The 14265-nt window shown below is 39.1% G+C and overlaps 4 protein-coding genes across 4 annotated transcripts in view; 3 read left to right on the forward strand and 1 right to left on the reverse strand.

The window, feature by feature from the left end:
* Positions 1-23: 23 nt before the first annotated feature.
* Positions 24-3073, reverse strand: ska2 (spindle and kinetochore associated complex subunit 2). The gene is made up of 7 exons (XM_056736667.1): positions 2961-3073; positions 1530-1619; positions 1270-1446; positions 1105-1179; positions 954-996; positions 737-869; positions 24-572 (listed from the first exon to the last, which is right to left on the reverse strand). The coding sequence occupies exons 1-7, from the start codon at positions 2988-2990 to the stop codon at positions 440-442; spliced, it is 681 nt and encodes a 226-aa protein (XP_056592645.1). The 5' UTR covers positions 2991-3073; the 3' UTR covers positions 24-439.
* Positions 3074-3679: 606 nt separating this feature from the next.
* On the forward strand, positions 3680-7442 carry mdh2 (malate dehydrogenase 2, NAD (mitochondrial)). The gene is made up of 9 exons (XM_056736666.1): positions 3680-3856; positions 5068-5236; positions 5356-5439; positions 5527-5636; positions 5822-5947; positions 6066-6143; positions 6615-6714; positions 6845-6996; positions 7136-7442. Exons 1-9 carry the CDS (start codon positions 3794-3796, stop codon positions 7265-7267), a joined length of 1014 nt encoding a protein of 337 aa, XP_056592644.1. The 5' UTR covers positions 3680-3793; the 3' UTR covers positions 7268-7442.
* A 1094-nt stretch (positions 7443-8536) lies between these two features.
* Positions 8537-13607, forward strand: zgc:153345 (uncharacterized protein LOC566129 homolog). The gene is made up of 13 exons (XM_056736887.1): positions 8537-8822; positions 8909-8997; positions 9328-9424; positions 9605-9888; positions 10094-10257; positions 10364-10510; positions 10822-10902; positions 10981-11083; positions 11186-11244; positions 11346-11448; positions 11523-11592; positions 11679-11808; positions 11890-13607. The coding sequence occupies exons 1-13, from the start codon at positions 8691-8693 to the stop codon at positions 13425-13427; spliced, it is 2997 nt and encodes a 998-aa protein (XP_056592865.1). The 5' UTR covers positions 8537-8690; the 3' UTR covers positions 13428-13607.
* Positions 13608-14096: 489 nt separating this feature from the next.
* The window catches only part of ryr1a (ryanodine receptor 1a (skeletal)), a 43066-nt gene continuing 42897 nt past the window's right edge, over positions 14097-14265 (forward strand). The window contains exon 1 of the mRNA XM_056737479.1: positions 14097-14144. Within this exon, the coding sequence (XP_056593457.1) occupies positions 14097-14144 (48 nt within the window). The remainder of the gene's footprint in view (positions 14145-14265) is intronic.

Below are 14265 nucleotides of genomic sequence, written 5' to 3' on the forward strand. Positions count from 1 at the left end.
CATTTCTGATTAAACAGTTCAAATACAAAACAAAATGACATTTTATTGCATACACAAACAGTTTAAGAAATACAAACAGTAAATAGGATACATTTATAAATGTGCTTTGTCTTTTCTTGGTGAAATTAAAAAGCATTTTAAAAATCTAGGGCATGAGATAAACTGGATGTTGTTTCTTGTACAAATCTGATTCCACAACAGTTCCATGACCATTACAATTACAGCAGCATAATATTATGCAAAATAAATAGGACAAACAGATATCAACTTTACTCCTGAAAAGATTCAAAAATTACAACTGAATGTTCTTTCCACTTTTAAGAAAAAATGTTGAAATGCGTAATTCTAATAGATTTGATATCTAGGACTGTCAATCTGTGCCAGCCCTAGGTCCTTTTTTCCCACAACTGTTGATCTTGTTTTATAATAGACATACATCTCAGTCTCTTGAAAGTAATGAAACAAGTCCTTTCTTATCCAGTTCGATGAGTTTTATGTGCTGTAAGGTCTTTAATGCAGAATCACTGATTTTCATATTTAGTTTCTTCATCCTTTGAGTACCTATTGGTCCCCTGGAGACAGGATTGAATATTCTTAAAAGTGCTCATAAAACATATTTGCATTTAACGGCTAATGTTTTAACATTATTTAATACAAATATACTTTTAGAAGTTTAACCTGGTTTGCAAAAGAGATCGAAATGTGGGAGCTTATGTAAGGAAATGACTGGACAAACCTGTTTTTATCTGAGAAGTATTCGGATAGCTGCTTATAGAGCGTGTTGAGGTCATTGAGCTTCAAGTTACCGCGTACGCTTCGAGGGACCGCCTCAAAAGTGCTCTCAGTCACCTCTTCACTTGCACACTGTGCTGCAGGACACAACCAGAACTACATTCTAAATTTCATGAGATTTATGTCTTTAAAAATATGTGATAAACTGGATCGTTTCTTACATGTAGACTGTGCTTGAATTTGAGGTTCCGATGTTGGCACAGCCTAAACAATAAAAACGTTTTTTTTTGACAAATAAATGCAGTCTATTTTGTGAACCCATTGAAATAGTAAGTATAATAATCTCCTTAAAATGAAAATAACCTTTCTAACCTCTACACTTAATTCAGCAAGGGATGAGCAGAGAGCCTCTTTCGCTTCTTGTTCTTCTTTTGTTAGCGGTGGAACCTTTAACACAAGATTCATTATCAGCCTTCTAACACACATTTACAACATTCTATGGAGGTTGAATTACAAACTTCATGACTGAATGAATACCTGAATATCTGCTGTGTTTTGTAACTGTTGAACCAGCTGAACTGTAGTATCTAGATGAGCTCGTATGGCGTCCATAGATCGTTTCTGTTCTGTGGCGATCTCCTCTACTTGCGCACACAGGGTTGCATGACGTGCTTTGATAGCCGACAGGTTCTCCAATAACTGAACTGGGTTCCCCTGAAAGATGTTTCCATTCAAACCAAGAGACTAAACAAATTGTGAAATACATATTTTAGGTGAACTATCCTTTTTTAATTCACCTCAAATGAGCCGGCCTCCCGAGCATTGGCCACAAAGTCAAATTTCAGCCGCTTTTCCACATATTCAATATCAGCCTCCGCTCTCTGGAACTACAAGGAGACAATTCTGAACACCATGATTCATTTAACATTAGATGAGCAAACCAACTTGCTTGCCATTCACTCATTCTGACTGTCTACCTGGACGAGGGTACAACCTAAAACCTGAAACCCTATTAGCAATATTGCACTACTCTGAACACAGTGGACAGCAGAGGCAATACTGATAGGGTCCCAGGAATTAGGATCTTAATACTTGTGAAGCATAGAAATTAACTACAAAAATAAAGGCACACATCTTTTCAAAGTTTGTGCAGAGCTGCTCCCAGACGCTTTGACAATACTATTGCACTGCTAGCTGTCCAATACAGTAGTGCAATGAAGTCAGAGCACCTGTTAACAGCACTCGATACAGCTGACCACGTGGCTGACCCTACCTTTGAGAAAAATCCCTGGCCAATGCCCTTTTAACATTGCACTGCTTTAATAACCGGGTTATCAGTAGTACAATATGAAAGGGGCACTGGACAGACAGTACAGATTCAGGGGGTCCTTTTGCATGCTGAAATATCCAGTCATGATAAATAATGTCTATTAAACCTGGGAAGAAACACAGTTGTTTTATTAAAACATTAACATAAGCACAATGTAGTAAAGGTAATAATGACATTGGGGAGAATACGTACAACTGCGTCCCCTTCCGCCACATATTTTTATTACACTTTAAACGATGAAAAGTGATATTAATCCACGTTTGTAGTTTTACATAAAAGCGTTGCATAGAAAAATGCATTCTTTTATTCATATTTTGAATGCATGCAAAGTGTAAATTACTCGAAACGCACACCAAACATGCGTAAATGGTCTTCCACGTTTTTATTATAGCTGTGCATAATAAGTACGACAATACGCTGTTGGTAGACACTTCGTTGTTGACTAAACACGCTTATTATCGAATGTAGTATAATGTATAGAATAGGACAACGATGCAGCAAGAAATGTGACGGACACACGCACGGGCCCACCCGCACCCGTAGTCCCCACACCACCGATCAGCTAACGTAACCGAGCCAAATGCACGCTTTTTAGGTTGTATGCATTGGTTTTTGATCCAACATAAACGCATTATAGCATTAAAGTCATATAGAGATTATTCGTAACTGAAAAATTAGAGTATCAATGGCACTAGTTAGCTGCTCAGCTACATGTTTTTCGTATTTTCTCCCCTCCAATCGGAGGGAAAGTCAGGGACGTGGACATAACGCATAACACATTCAATGTTTTTATGCTATATTTCGTTACGGCTGTTAAAGACAGCGGAGTACATGCACGCTGGTCGCACACGGATAAGAAACCCGTTTAATTAATCGTTTGGTATAAAAAATAGCTTACCATCGCCTCCAGCTTATCAACTGTCTCCATGTTGAATAGTTTACATTCCTGAAGCAGCCCCGGAAATATAAAGCTCGCAGCAGAACATAAAGCCTTCTCTGATTGGTTAGCTGTCAGGGAGAGTGGAATATGATTGGTTAGTTCGGAAGAGCCGCTGCAAAGGAGAATGAGCGGAAAAGTGGCGGTATATGTTCGGAATGGAATATTAACGTACAGTCCTCAGTACAGTATGGGTAGTATTATATTTAAAAACGTATTAAATTATAATGTTTAATATTTTTACGCTGTTGCCTTATCCTCACTAGGTTTTGAAAATTTTGTGTAAAAGACGACAAGTTGTATCAGAAATTAAAATAGTACTTGTACATTTTATCCACATTTCTGTAAGAACGTTTTAACGCAATATTATTCATTGTGAACTACGGTTTATTACAGAATTAGTGATCTGCCGTTTCTAAAAGTTTGTAAATAGCCTAAATTTTAGAATATAATAGTATTTTAAAAAATATTAAGCAATCGCTGTACAGAAAAAGTTTCGTTGACGTTTCCCCCAAAACCGACCAATCGACAGCCACACGGTGAAACAGACCGATGAGTGGGCGGTGCGATATAGTCAACGTGATTGATAACACAATTGTTCAATCACAGCACTGCACTTTCAGCCTCCCCACCAATCAGATTCGCCCACTGGTTTACAGCGTCGATAAGCTTGCTTGCACCGCAGGCTCGTTCTCGACCGGTTGCCTTGTTAGAGGACGTTGGAGTCACAGTCAGGAGGGGCGCTGCATCAAATATTCATTTTAAACAGAAAATACTCTCAAATTCAACCTAACATGTTCTCCCGCATTGCCAGACCAACAGCTACCCTCGCACGGAGCTTGTCCACATCCTCTCAGGTACATTTTAATCATGTTTAAGAACATTTAAGCAGCTAGCATTAGCCTCGTCGATGCGTGTGAGTAATAGTGACGCATACCTCAAGTTATTAAGCGCGTTTTATTTTTTTACTGATGTGTGATGAACGCAAAGTGTTATGTAGCTGGCAAACAAGCTGAAACTAAACTGCAATGCAAGTAAAATCACGTAACTTGGAGATATGAGAGGTAAACTAAATGTTACCTTGACTGACATTTAGTCACCACAATGACAAGTGTAGGTGTTGCAAGTGAACTTGCTTTCAAGTCATATGGTCGCGATTAGGTTTATTGAGGATGTAAGGATAATTTAAGATTATCTAAGGATCCTGTTAAAGTCATGCAGTCTGGCAGGTCATATTCTCGACCTTGCCAACTAGTTTAGTCTTACTAAGTATCATCCTGGTAATGGGAAGTATCAATTTGACTCGGACTCATCTCCCCTCTTTGAAAGGTCAGTAATGCGGCGCTTGGTCCCTTGACCTGTCGTGGGATGGTATTTAATATAGCTTAGCTTTTTAAACGGCCAGACCTTTTTTTTCACTTTTTTTTGTACTCTCATCTTTGATGCACTTTATATTAAATATTTGCTATTGCGATGTTCTATCTTTATCATACCATCTGATAGGTTTAATTTATAACATTAACTTAAAGCTTCTTGTTAATTTCATTTGCATTACTAAATAAGATGTTAAAGATGTGTCATGCAAAATACAAATTCGATTGTTTTCAGTAGTCTTTAATAAAATTCTCTTATCTATTTGTCATGCAGACTTTCTTTGTACTTGCTACTAAAACCTTAATCGCTTGGTTTAAACGCTCCTACGTCTTACATACTTCCAGATGCAAAGGTCCCAAGGTCAAAATCAAAAATATTTTGGTCGGACCCCATTGCTTTGAATGTTTAGTATGTGGCACACATAGGAATGTCTCTAATAAAAATTTAAAATGTAAAGTTTTCTAGTTCTGCCTTGATTATTTGTTCAAGATTTAAAGTAGATTTCATTACTTAATTTGACAACCAGATTATGAGTAACAATTACACCCAAGCATATAAAGCAGGTAATCTAATGGGATGTTGACTCCCAAATCAGAATATCACCTAACTGCCTCATATATAACTGATATAACAAGGGTGGGGCAGCCCGTATTGTGACGTATTGTAGTAGATACAATTATTTTTGTCCTTGCAGAATAATGCAAAGGTAGCTGTGTTGGGTGCCTCAGGAGGCATCGGGCAGCCCCTGTCCCTCCTGTTGAAGAACAGCCCTTTAGTGAGCCAGCTTTCCCTCTTTGATATCGCTCATACTCCTGGAGTGGCTGCTGACCTCAGCCACATTGAGACAAGAGCCCACGTCACAGGTACAACTCCAGATTCTTTGTAATTGTTCAGTAATAATTTGTATTACTTTTTTTATTATTAGAGATGTGATGTTGTTTTAAATAGGACCACTATAGAGATCATTTGTATTGTCTTGCAGGGTACATGGGGCCAGATCAGCTGGGTGATGCGTTGAAAGGCTGTGAAGTTGTCGTCATCCCTGCCGGTGTCCCAAGGAAGCCTGGTTGGTGTATTTTTTTTTTACTTATAACATTTTGAAAAGATTACAAATCCTTCAAGCTAGTAATATATTTATTACTTTTTTGACCAGGTATGACACGTGATGATCTGTTCAACACCAATGCCACCATAGTGGCCACACTAGCTGATGCCTGTGCCCGCCATTGCCCTCAGGCCATGATTTGCATCATTTCAAACCCAGTAGGTATAAAGTCTCAGGATAAGGATAAGGCCGATCCTAATATTGCAAAGATAACACTTTATAACTGCTCAAAGGGTGTGCACTGAGACTTCTGTGTGTACAAATTGCTAATTCTTTGAGTACCGTTTAAGATCCTTGATATCAAGATTCCATTCGGCTTATTTTTGTGATATTGTGATTTCAGGTGAACTCTACTATCCCCATTACATCAGAAATTATGAAGAAGCATGGTGTCTACAACCCCAACAGAGTCTTTGGCGTCACAACACTGGACATTGTCAGAGCAAATACTTTCGTTGCTGAGCTTAAAGTTAGTGTCATGGTTGCTAAAATTGTATTATAAAAATTATTATATATTCCGTTATGTGATGTTGATATTAAATGTTTACACATGAAGTCCCTTATATTTGCCATGATGATTGTTTTAGGGTCTTGACCCCGCCAGAGTCAATGTGCCTGTTGTTGGAGGTCATGCAGGAAAGACAATCATTCCTCTCATTTCACAGGTACGCAAAACTCCTTTGTGCCACATATCTTATTTCATCTGATTGTGATTTGTGTTATTGCTTGGATATTTTTATACTTGTGTGTATTACTTGTGTGTTTATGTAAATATATATATATATATATATTAGCTTTCCTGTAGCTCATTGGTAAGAGCATGGTGCTAACAATGCCAAGGTCATGGGTTCGATTCCAGGGGATTGCATATACTTAGAAACAAATGTGTAGAATGATGGAATGCAAGTCGCTTTGGATAAAAGTGTCTGCCAAATGCAAAAATGAAATGTTATAATATAATATAATATATTATTATTTTACTTTTTTTATTATTATACTTTTTTTAAATAATGCATACTCTAAATAGGAAAACCATCAAACATCAACAATTGTGCTTTGCACGTACTTAAGAGCTTTAAATGACTTTTTATATTATTTGTGGAGACTTAAGTTAATGTAACCTTGTATTTTCTTAGTGCACCCCCAAGGTTGAGTTCCCTGCAGATCAGCTGTCTGCTTTGACCGCACGGATTCAGGAAGCTGGAACTGAGGTTGTGAAGGCTAAAGCTGGTGCAGGTATGGACTATACTTTTATATACTTTTGCGATTATGTTCTGATGAATATTGTATTCTCTAGGGAGGGGAAACGCTATTTAATGGTTTAGGAATGGGAATATGTACCAATGATTTGTGTCTTTGTACACAGGCTCTGCCACTCTGTCCATGGCCTACGCTGGAGCAAGGTTCACATTCTCTCTCCTGGACGCCATGAACGGAAAGGAGGGTGTTGTTGAATGTGCGTTTGTGAGATCTGAGGAGACTGATTGTAAATACTTCTCCACACCTCTGCTTCTGGGGGTGAGTCAATCTTCTGTACTTGGATTAAGTTAAAACTGAAACCACGATCTACATTCTGATGGTTAAAAAATAGACTTACCTGCTTAAATTTTTCCAACAAAAAACTGATTTATTGTATGTAATTGCTGTTCTTTCTCAGAAAAATGGCATTGAGAAGAACCTCGGCCTTGGCAAAGTCTCGGCCTTTGAGGAGAAGCTGGTTGCTGAAGCCATGGATGAGCTAAAGGGCTCTATCAAGAAAGGAGAAGACTTTGCTGCAAAGATGAAGTGATCTGTTTTTGCATTAGCGTCCGTGAAATACCATTAATTTATAAAGTTGAGTCCTTGTATGTCAACTGGGTTTCCTCAAAATGTATTTTCATCATGTTGAAAGATGCAGCCAGTGTTTATACTGATTACATGGTCAAATCCAACCATCAATAAAACGGTCTACTTAAACAACTCTATTCATCTTTGTGTATTTCAGTTCAAATTATTTAATTGGTTACTGTTGCCTATTATTAACCTGTGTTTGGGTGTGCAGTGCTGTTGATCGATGTGACATGACCATCTCAAAATCAATGTGAATGAAGATTTTATAAACCGAAATGGCATCAAGTAGTATCGTCTTGTTTTTTTTTAAACAGCGTTTTCAATTATGGCAAAGTTTATATAGCTTTTATATCTGGAACATGGTGATTGGAATGATCCCCAATAACTTGATTTATTATATATAGTTTTACGATAATGATTTAATAATTTCAGTCACTTCACAATGTCTACATGCTCGGACTGTCCTACTGGACAATTGCATTTATATTTGGCAGACACTTATCAGAAGCAACTACCAATTCAGTCTATACATTTTTTTTGTGAATCATAATGTATGAGTTCTCATGTGGTTATCAAACTTTTTGCTGTAAGGCCCCCTTTGTGTTGAGTGCATTGCTCTAAGACCCCAAATAAAGATTTCTAAAATTGAACCAAAAAACATATTCGGTTATACAATGATATGAACATAACTTATTTTGATTGGTGATCTTATTTTAACAAATTTTTGCGTAAAGTTTGATAACATTTCATAAAATTCCACGAAAATCTGTGCCCCCCTGGCCAAATTTTAATGCCTCGCAGGGTGCCATGTCCCCCAGTTTGAGAACCCGTCTTCCCAATGATGATCAAACCCCTGACTTTTGCCCTGCAAACACAAAGAAATACAATTTATCAACTATTTTCGTCTGAACAACTATTTGTAGTGTTGCAAATATTTTGGCTAATTTGATAAATATATGTTTCATTTTGTATTAGTTTACCACCTGTAAATGAAATAGAATTTTACACAACAGAAAGCGTGTGTTTGTAAATAACTTGACTCCTTTCATTATTTAGCAATATAAAACAAAAAGAACAGTACTTAATTGTCAATAACAATTAGTAAGGAAGTTATTTGAATGCAGTATATCGCTTTGAATAAACGCTACAGGTAAATGTGAACGTATGGTTATTGCAATCCTATTTGCATAAAGTGTGCTAATCTGCATACGGGCAGGTGAACGGAAACCGCCCACCGCCAATCATTTCACACGGTTCATACGAAAACACACGTTGAACAAACGTAACCGTTTCCATGTCTTAAACGTGCCAGTGAAGGGATAGTAAAACAATACAAACTTTAAAGTTAGATAGGAAAGTTTTAGCTCGTTGACGGTCGCATAATGGCTGGATTAACAGAGGAGCGTTTGCGCGTGGTCGCGATCATTCACGCGCTGAAGGCTGTCGGCATCCGCGTGAAAAACTGGAAGAATCTTCTGAACGGAAATTCAAACTCCGAACAAACGCTCACTGAGGTAACAGTTACTTTTTAAATAACTTTATGCCCACTATGTGCAACTCAGACATCATTAATAACTTATATCTTGAATATTTCTCTCAGAAAAATGGGCCACAACGCTTTGCTTTCGGACGTGACCTGCACTTGCTACCTCAACAACAACTGTCTGAAATGGGTGGTACAGTACCTCAGTATGTTTTATTAAAGATCTTCCATGTTATAAAAGATCAAAATTAGCATAACGAACTATTAACCATAGTTTTAATGTAAAAGTTCAGTAAACATAGTTTATTTGTGGATTTCTTTCCATTTGATGTACCATGAAATACATTGTGGTTAAACTATGGTATGTATTTACTACATTTGTTACTACAAATGGCATTGTAAAGCTAACTTTACTGATGTAAGTATTGTGAGGACAGATAATCGAAATTGAGGTGCATATTTAGTTACTATTACTACGATGAATTACAGATTGATTGACAGATAGTCACGAGAACGTCTTAAATGTTGGGTTTCAGGTTCTTGGTGGAGGCCTGTGGGTACCTGTCACAGCATCTGCATACCGAAGGTCTTTTCAGGAAGACTGGATCCCTGAGTCGCATCCGTGCATTAAGGGTAAATTCTTGAAAATGCTTGCGAGACATGAGTTCAATGTTATGATGATTTGTCTTTTCTGTAAATTCGGATTGTTCCATATGGTGGCCACTATGTTAAGATCATGTGATCAAATGGTTTGATGCCTCTTCAATGCTCATCTTGGAAAATGAATGCAAAACAACCGCTTCAATTTCATAGGCAGATCTGGAGCAGAGAAAGACTTTCTTTCGCCCACCTCACGCAGACCTCTTGCAGCCATGCGACGTCGCGTCTCTCTTCAAGCAGTTCCTGCGTGAGCTGCCGTCGCCTCTCATCCCTACAGACCTCCAGGGTCCCCTGATTCAGGCTCAGGGGCTTGCGATATCACATGACCAGGAGGTGGCGAGAACCAGAACAACTCTACTTATAACAGCTCTGATTCCTTCATCTCACGCCCGTGCGCTGAGATACATTTGTACCTTTCTGCGACAGGCTGCAGAGAGGTTTGAACTTTGTTTGCTGACTAACTTTGTTGCATGACAGGAGTTGAATTGTTTTGTAATCGATGGTCTGTCTCATAATCTATGCATAAAACTAAAATCAACTAAGTAGCACTTAACAACTTGATTGTGTGCGGTTTACAAAATCATTCGACTGACAAACTTGTATGAGATTGGTATTGATTTTCTTTTCACATTTCCACATCAGATGCAGTGAGAACAGAATGGATGTAAACGGTCTGGCTGTTGTGATAGCCCCGAACCTGCTCCAGTCTCCAGCGCAACTCTCCAAACTGACAGTGGACACTGAGAAGCATCTAGACCAGCAGGCAGCAGTGATCAAAACACTTATTCTTCATGCAGACCGTATTGGTAAAGATGTATGAGATTTGTGTGATGATTGGATAACTAGTCTTTTGTTGGTTATAGCCCCAGTATAATGACATTTTTGTATACTTGTGTTTTCTTTGATTACTAGGTATCGTTCCATCATGTGTGATGGAGGCATCACAAACAACAGGGGTGACAGACACACCCTCTCCTGCGGGTGGTGCTATATTCAGCAAGAGAACAGGACTGAGTGTGTACAGAAGCCTGAGACGACAACGGAGACGAAGCGTTGGCGGTGAGATTTGCACAAGCGTCCCTTTAATATTCAGAATAGGGTTGATGCGTAGGTAAAAGATTTTTGTGGCAAAATTATTTTTTTTCCCAGGAATTTTGAAATGTGATAGGGATATCCTTTTTTATCATGAATATGTTTTTTCATATTGAAAATGTGCTTGAACTGTGTTCAAGATCTAAAAGCAGATTTCATAACAAATTAATTAGAATAATGAATGTATAGTGTATGAATGTATGTAGAGTTCATCTTTTTCTCTAAAAACTGAGAGAAAATTGCTCATGATGTCGCTTTTACTATAAATATTGTTTCAGAGATATTTGTAGATGCTTTTTCCAAACTGAAGCCATGTCGTACTCCCACCGGACCACCTATATCTTTAGATGTCATATCAGGTGAGGCACATTTTGCAATGTGAATTCTCTTGTATTTTTTGCTTTCTAATTGGAAAACATATTTGTTGGTCTCCATAGATCCTTCATTCTCAAAAAGCCCCACTCCACAGTCACCAATCACAGTCAAACGCAAAGCCACTCATGAGACTTTTCCTGAACTCGAAGGATCTGCTAAAAAACGGTACCTCTGTTACTTCACATATTCTTTTTTGTTTGGGAATGACTACTTGCTTTACAGTAAGACTTAACTCTGCTGGACGCTTTCTTGTATCTGTTTGTTCAGGCGTTCTCTGCATGACCTAAGAGAAGACACGCCGTCCTCAATCAGCCAGCCAACAGAGGGTGAGATCACTTAAAAAGCATATTTTAACAACTCATCTTCTGGTTGTTGTAGAAACTTTTTAATGCAGCAAAGTGACCGGTAAAAATCTGTTTATGATCAGAATCCACAGGCGTTCGCACTCCCCTGGAGGAAAAGAGTTGTAAGGAAGATGTCAACACTTGCAAGAAGAGAAACCAGACTAGGGAGCACTGGAAATCTCTTCGGTATGCAAATTACACTCTGTTAGAAATAACAGGAGGTTGCAGTCAGGCGTTTCATTGTGTTTTGGGATTTTCAGGCCTCTGGGACTGGAGGAAAAAGCTCACCGGAGAAAACGCTCTCTTCGCTTTTTCACTATGTCCAACCACGTATGTCCTTCTCCTTTGAGGCTTTGACATTAACCTCTTTTTCTCTCAAAGGTTTTTACTATAATTATGTTATATTTTGTTTTCAGATATCACCAACACACAAAGATTTTGAAAATGGTTTAGAAAATCATGATGTACAACCTGACTATAAGAGTAGTATCGATGGTGATGAATCTCCAAGGGTACCACTAATACTTATTGATGGACCAGAAGGAGGTTTGGATAAGCCTTTACGAATTTCATCTAGTATTAATGTCGTTTCAAATTCTGATATGGAACCTTTCCTTTGTTTTGCAGTTGTCGTTGGAAATGAGGTTGAAGATGACCCAGATCTTCTTAACTGCAGTTTTGTTGAAAGGCATAATGACTTTAGTAATTCAGTGGGATCTGAAGTCCCTTGCTTTCAAAAACAGGAAAGTGAGGAACCTTGTGAGGATGAATGCTGGACTGTACTTGAAGATGAAAAGTTTGTACCACTAGGTGAACACGCAGCGATTAAATCTGTAACTCCGAATGAAGTTTTGGAGTTTAAGGGAACAGAAGATCAGGAACTGGTGCGAGAAACGAAGCCGGTGGGAGAGCCATCACGTAAGGAATCCAAAGAAGCTAAGAAAAAGAGCTCCAAGAACCGCTCCCGTCCACGCAGATCCATAAGCTTGCCTGAGGTGACGCTGGAGTCATGTTGTGATGAGATTCCTGGGATGGAAAAGGAAGTTGGAAGGGCTGAACCGGAGATGGTAAATCGTGTCTGGCCATTGTTTGCCAGGCTGACCCTTTCAAATGAGCCGGTTAGTAAAACAACGGAGAATCACAATGTGGGAAGCAGGGAGGTGCCAGGCCAAGAGATGACAGGCACCGTTAAAATGAGGAAGAAACAAGACAAGATGGCAGATTCGACTCTTGGTTTCAAAAGACCCCATCAGCGCTTGTCCATGGCTGAGCGACTTCGAAGTTTTAGCGCTTTGACATTGCTGCTCCGGACATCACGGGCGGCACCTCAGTTTCGGGACAAACCACAAGAATGTCTTCAGAAGGGGGCTACGCGTCTTAGGAGGCAGGGGGCACGGCGGTTTGGACGCTCTATTAGCCATGAGGGAGTATCAGAGAGACTGCGAGAGAGCCCTGAGAGTTCTCCACCTGCAAATCAAGCTTTCATAGGAATATGTGACGCTAGCCCTGATTCAGGCGTGGAGTCTGTGGATCATGAATTGATCAGCGACTTGCATCGAGAAGAGGTGTGCAAGAGGTCACAATATTCCCCAAAATCCCAGCCAAGTATTGATGGGAATGTAGGTTGTTTGCTAGCGAGGTTAGAGAGAAATCAAGAATCTGAAGTGGATAAGAACGAATTTCAGTCGTTGAGTAAGAAATCTGAGCAGCCTGACAAACCCACACTGGATTTCGCGGAGTCTGATCTTCATAAACTTGATGATCAAAAGAATCATGATAGAGATTCTGGTGTTCGTTTTCATTTCGACGAACATCAAGTCCTTTCACCTGATTCTACATCTCCAACATTCTTCCAGCAGATGGCGCCGTTGAATCCCTTCGGAGACGCAAGCCCGGATGAAGATGAAGTCTCTCCTCTCCCTAAAACAGAGGAAAACCCCTCATGGCTGTACGCAAGTCCAACATTTCAGTTTGCACCTTGCAAAGCTTTTGGGTCATTGGTGCTTGATGATGTCATTTCTGAGGATGATGAACGATTATCTTACGAGATGTCCCCTCCAGCTTTTCATTTCAGACCTCCGACCACTCGAAGACGCTACAGAGACTCTCCCCGTTGGCCATCCCATGAAGTCCGCATGTCTGCTTGGAACCCGTTGCCCCTTTAAATGTTCTAGTTCTTATTGATTGGGTTAATAAATATTAGTTCCCCACGAAATAGCACTTGAATCGGATTTGTTACGGCAAATGTTCATTTGTGGAAAAGTGATTTTTATTGTTGGTACTTTTGTTTGTCAGTTGTCACACAATGTTTTTCTTTGTTCTTAATAAAGTTTTAAATAGTTCACTTTTTGTTGTTATTTTTGTTTTGTAGGAAAACATGTGTGAATATTCATGTTTCTATGCGTGTAGGCCTAGCCGTGCACTTGTATTATCAAATATTAATTCTGCAAGTTGAGCAACAAATATGAATAGTTCTTGTTAAATATCAGCATTACAACAGGATTGAATATTATTTTTCATTTCGTAGATTCATATTTTTCATAGAGATTGATCTATAAAACTTTCTAATCAGAATCTTCTTATTTTATGTGCAGATAATGAGAACTGATAATGCTTCTTTTATGAGACTGGTGCTCCTCCCCTTTGATGTAGAGTTGTGACAAGAAACCAGAGAAAGTGTCAGCGCCTGTTAAATCTCTGTGAATTCCCATCGGCAGGACTTGTGGCTCTCAGCACTCTCACCGGACAAAGAGAGGGAGGCTGGGATCTGTCCAAGCAGGAGTGAAGGGACCGTTTCACACTTCTGCTGCTTGCACCTGTAGATCTCCAGTACAATGGCAGAAGGTGGAGAGGGAGAGGAGGAAATTCAGTTCTTACGAACGGTGAGTTGAAACATTCTGCTGCTTTCTGGTACCATAGACTGCTAAAATTAAACATACAACAGTCCGTAAGCGACCGCAGTCTTTTTTAAGCATAGAGATGTCATGGAAATATTTCTTCAGC

This window comes from Triplophysa dalaica, chromosome 22 (assembly GCF_015846415.1).
Source record: "Triplophysa dalaica isolate WHDGS20190420 chromosome 22, ASM1584641v1, whole genome shotgun sequence".
Taxonomy (NCBI): Eukaryota; Metazoa; Chordata; class Actinopteri; order Cypriniformes; family Nemacheilidae; genus Triplophysa; species Triplophysa dalaica.